The sequence below is a fragment of the Helobdella robusta genome (genome assembly GCF_000326865.2).
Source record: "Helobdella robusta unplaced genomic scaffold HELROscaffold_1, whole genome shotgun sequence".
NCBI lineage: Eukaryota > Metazoa > Annelida > Clitellata > Rhynchobdellida > Glossiphoniidae > Helobdella > Helobdella robusta.
This window is the reverse complement of record NW_008703570.1, coordinates 1,380,110-1,384,511: the sequence shown is the minus strand read 5'-3', so window position 1 is coordinate 1,384,511 and position 4,402 is coordinate 1,380,110. Positions and strand designations below refer to the sequence as shown.

Below are 4,402 nucleotides of genomic sequence, written 5' to 3'. Positions count from 1 at the left end.
TTTCATCAAATGTTGTTAGCATTTTGATCTTGTAAACTTTGCCAATGAACATTTGTGAGACTATTTTAAAAGTTAAATTCAACTAAGCCATTAAATGAATTTGTGAAGATCAAAATAAAATTCACTCAAAACATTGTAAAACTAAAGAAAAGAGTAAAATGAATGAAATTCAAAACGAATTGTACAAAAATCAACCTGCATTTTTCTATTTATATCGCGCGAATTTTAAACTACGGTTTTAAAAAGGTGATTATGATAGAAAAATGTTATAAAAACCCAACAGATGTAATAAAATTTAATAAATCTTCATCCAAACGTTGTCATTAATAAGAAAACATAATAATTTGAATCAAATTTAGCACGTATTTTGATATTTCAATTAAATAATTGGCTATCATTTTAGTTTAATCACTTTTTTGGTTTTTTGTTTGCTTGGCGGCATTGTTTTCAGTGCTGGAAGAGTCTTTGATGACAAACCTTTTCAGTTTTTCAAATATTCCACCGAAGAGAACGGTGCAGAGAATGTTCTCGACCGGCACGAAGGGATCTTTCACGTGAAAAGCCACGTACAAAACGCGGACTAAGATGAACATGGCGACGATGATGAGGTAGAGTAAGGCGGGAGACACATCAATGTAATCGTCTTGATTTAATATGAAAAGAATAGAGGCCAACAGACAAATTTTTGTCGTTCTGTATAAAAATATTTTCAAATTAAAATTTAATCTTTTTAATAAAGACATTCAACGCCATAATAGATAAATATTGTAAGCTCAGAAATAATTTGTTCAGGCTTTATGAAATAAGATCAACTTTTGTGTTACTTCAGCAGAAGTTTTTTTCATTTTATTACATTCTGCCACTTATTATATTCTAGAGGTCATATTAAATACTATTTAGTATTCTTTAATCGTACTAGCACACTTATTTCATATTAGGGTAGAGCAGGGTATAACGCCTAGTTGAGGCAAAACGCACCATACAACATACCGAACATTGTTAATTTTGTTATTTTATTGTTTTTGTTAAGTCGAGGTGAGTTTTAATGGATTTTATCGGTTTTTACTCTAAATTGACTTTAAGTAGGGTATTAAATTATAGCGAATAATAAAAATTATGTTTTGTTTTAATTGGTTTGATTATATGAAATATAAATAGTAAGATCTTCATAATAAATTGAAATTAATTGGACGGCAATATCTTATATCAGACAAAAAAATATTTTAGTCGATCAATTGGGGTAAAACACCCATTACTGTATGAGGCAAAATGCCTTTTAAATAAATTTATATAACTATAGAAAATTTATTATATAATGACGCTAGACTATAGTTGTTATGTTTTTAATAAAGATAATTTTTTATACAGTTAAATTTCAACTGTTCAAGTTTCTCAAAAATATCAAACTAATCTGGTGTCATGGTTCGCAAATATAAGCGAACGTCAGAACGAGGAAAATATAGAGACGAGTAGCTTGCAACCGGCTTGCAAGCTATAGCAAATGGAAAATCTCTGATTCGTGTAAGCCAAGAACTTGGTATTCCAGCGCGAACATTACGTCGGAACAAAAATGAAAAAAACACTCAATCCTGGAATTCTAAAATTGGGACGTGACATTCCAGTTCTTTCTGATTTAATTGAACTTGAAATTCATAACCATATAGGTACAATATATGGAAAAACGTTTTTATGGACTCGCACCTTATGATGTACGACGTCTAGCTTTTGAGCTAGCTGAAACCATGAATATTGATAACCTATTCAATAAATCTGCTGGAAAAGATTGGCTTTCAGGTTTTCTCACACGATATCCTGATCTATCAATAAGAAAACCAGAAGGAACCAATTTGTCACGTGCAATAGCGTTTAACAAACCAAAAGTGATGCCGTTTTTTGAAGTTTACAAACAACTGCTTATTACCATTCCTTGTACCCCTTCACACATATAGAATATAGATGAAGCAGGTGAAACAAATATGCATATCCCAAGTAAAATTTTTGCTAAAAAAAAGTGAAAGAGCTGCAGGCAAAATCACTAGTGAAGAAAGAGATTCAACATCGACATGCATATCGATTTTTGCGTTGTAGACAGATGCAAATGACATTTGTGCGAATTTTTCTTAATTTATGTAATTTATATCCGTTATTTTTCGTTGAAATTGTATCGTTTTGATTTAATTGAGGTTCTAGAATTGGATTACTTTCTCATTTGTTAATTTTGTTTAAAAATAAAAAGTTTGAGTTTCGTTTGCTGGTTGATTTAAGGTCACCTTGACTTTGTTATTGAAGTTTACTTTTAATTATGTCTAAGGGACACTGCATCAAGTGTAAAAGTGGATTTAAGAATACGAAAGAAACTGTGGTGAAATGTTTTTTTTGTGATGGTTCCGTTCATACTAAATGTCTTGAGTATGATGATGAAATGTTACGAATTATTAACAGTGGTAAAAATGTAAAGTATTTTTGTGATAATTACTTGTTGTATTCGGACAATTTGAAATCTCTCAGCATATTGATTGAGAAACAGGATGACTGCAATAGGCAGTTGAAACAAATTATGGATAGCAGTGATGAAATCGGGAGTGGGTTGAAACAGTTTAAGACTTCTGTTGATCAAAATTATGATAAATTGGATCTTATTAAAGCAGATGTTGACTCATTACTTGATAAATCTACTGCTAATGTTAAAAGTGAATTTGATAAATCAATAAATGTTGTCAAGAAAGAGTTTAGTTTATTGTGGACCGATGTTGTGAAAAATAAATTGGAAGTAGTAACTAATGAAGTCAAATCTGTTAAACACACGTTAGATGTATCCAATGATAGCAAAGAACGGGAGAATAACATGATTATATACAATTTGAAGGAATCTGAAAATGCTGACAAGGATAGAGATGTTGTCATGTTTATTTTGATGTCAATGACAGAGAACAAACTTAATGATGCTGATATTCTGGTAATAATTCGTCAGGGACATAGACGTGACGGAATTTTGAGGCCTGTCATCATCAAATTCAGTAATGCTGTATCGAAAATGTTGACGCTGAAGACATCCTTCAGAATTAAGTTGCTTGAAGGTGACTTAAAAAATATTAGGGTAAGTCATGACCTAAGTCCCTAAAAATATTAGGGTAAGTCATGAGTTGTTGGATATTTTTGAATCGTTTCATGTTTGTAATTGTGTTGTTGGTCCTACCCATTCATCTGGTGGTACACTTGATCTTGTTGTTTCGTCTGCTGATTTTCCTTCTTGTGATTACACAGTCTTTCCTAGTAATGTCCATTCTGACCACAGTTTTATCAGAGTTGATTTTCCGTTTGTTCATCGTCGGACGAGGATTGTTAAACGATTGGTGCGATCATGGAATAGGATTGATAGTGAATTATTTGCCCGTCTTGTTTCCCAGTCTTTTGTTGGTGGTCCTTTTACTGATGGTGATCCAGAGATTGTTTATTCAAAATTCATGTCTAGTATGCAGTCAATAATTGATGTTGTTGCCCCGTTGCATTATGTTAAAACCAATAGCTCCCATAATTCTCCTTGGTTTGATGATCAGTGCAGAATATGCAAAAGATTGTGTCGTAAACTTGAACGTGTTTATCGTCATATCCCGAGTGAGGCTAATAAAATTGCTTGGAGAAATGCACTAATGAACAAAAGTTCTCTTTTCTCGGACAAAAGGAATTTGTATTGGAAAAATTTGATACAGATGAATAAGTCCAGGCCTAAATTATTGTGGAACATGGTGAGTAAATTGTTTGATAAATTCTCGGATAGCCATAGTTTGAGTGAATCAATTAATTTTACGCCATCTGATTTTGCTTCTTTTTTCAAGGATAAGATTAAGAGGGTGATGGACTTAACAGCTTCCTCGATTGCACCAGTCTTTTCTCATTGTAGGTTTCGGTCTGATGAGTTGTTCTCTGCGTTTTCTTTGTGCTCGGGCGACGAAATTAAAAAAATTGTTTTAGGTTCTCCAACAAAATCCTTTTCAAATGATTTTATTCCGACTCAAGTTTTTAAATCATATATCGACTTGTTTATTCCATTCTTGACATTTTTTGTTAACTTGTGCTTAAGAACTGGTTGTTTTCCTAATCCTCTGAAACACGCTGTTGTAACTCCTATATTAAAAAAGTCATCCCTTGATAAAAGTGATATTTCTAATTTCCGTCCAATATCCAATCTGTTGTTTATGTCTAAGGTTCTTGAACGTATTGTTTTGGGGCAATTCTTAAGTCATCTGAATAGACATAATTTGATGCCTTTTCACCAATCGGGCTATAGGCAGAACCATTCAACTGAGACGGTTTTAATTGATGTTACGTCTACATTATTTGCAGCTACGGATCAACACAAAGTTTCATTGTTGGCTTTATTGGACATGAGTGCTGCCTTGAT

General features: G+C 32.5%; 1 protein-coding gene across 1 annotated transcript in view; it reads right to left on the bottom strand.

Moving 5' to 3' along the window:
• The window catches only part of HELRODRAFT_93147 (hypothetical protein), a 9,427-nt gene continuing 5,025 nt past the window's right edge, over positions 1-4,402 (bottom strand). The window contains exon 5 of the mRNA XM_009010519.1: positions 1-693. Within this exon, the coding sequence (XP_009008767.1) occupies positions 405-693 (289 nt within the window). The 3' untranslated portion in view covers positions 1-404. The remainder of the gene's footprint in view (positions 694-4,402) is intronic.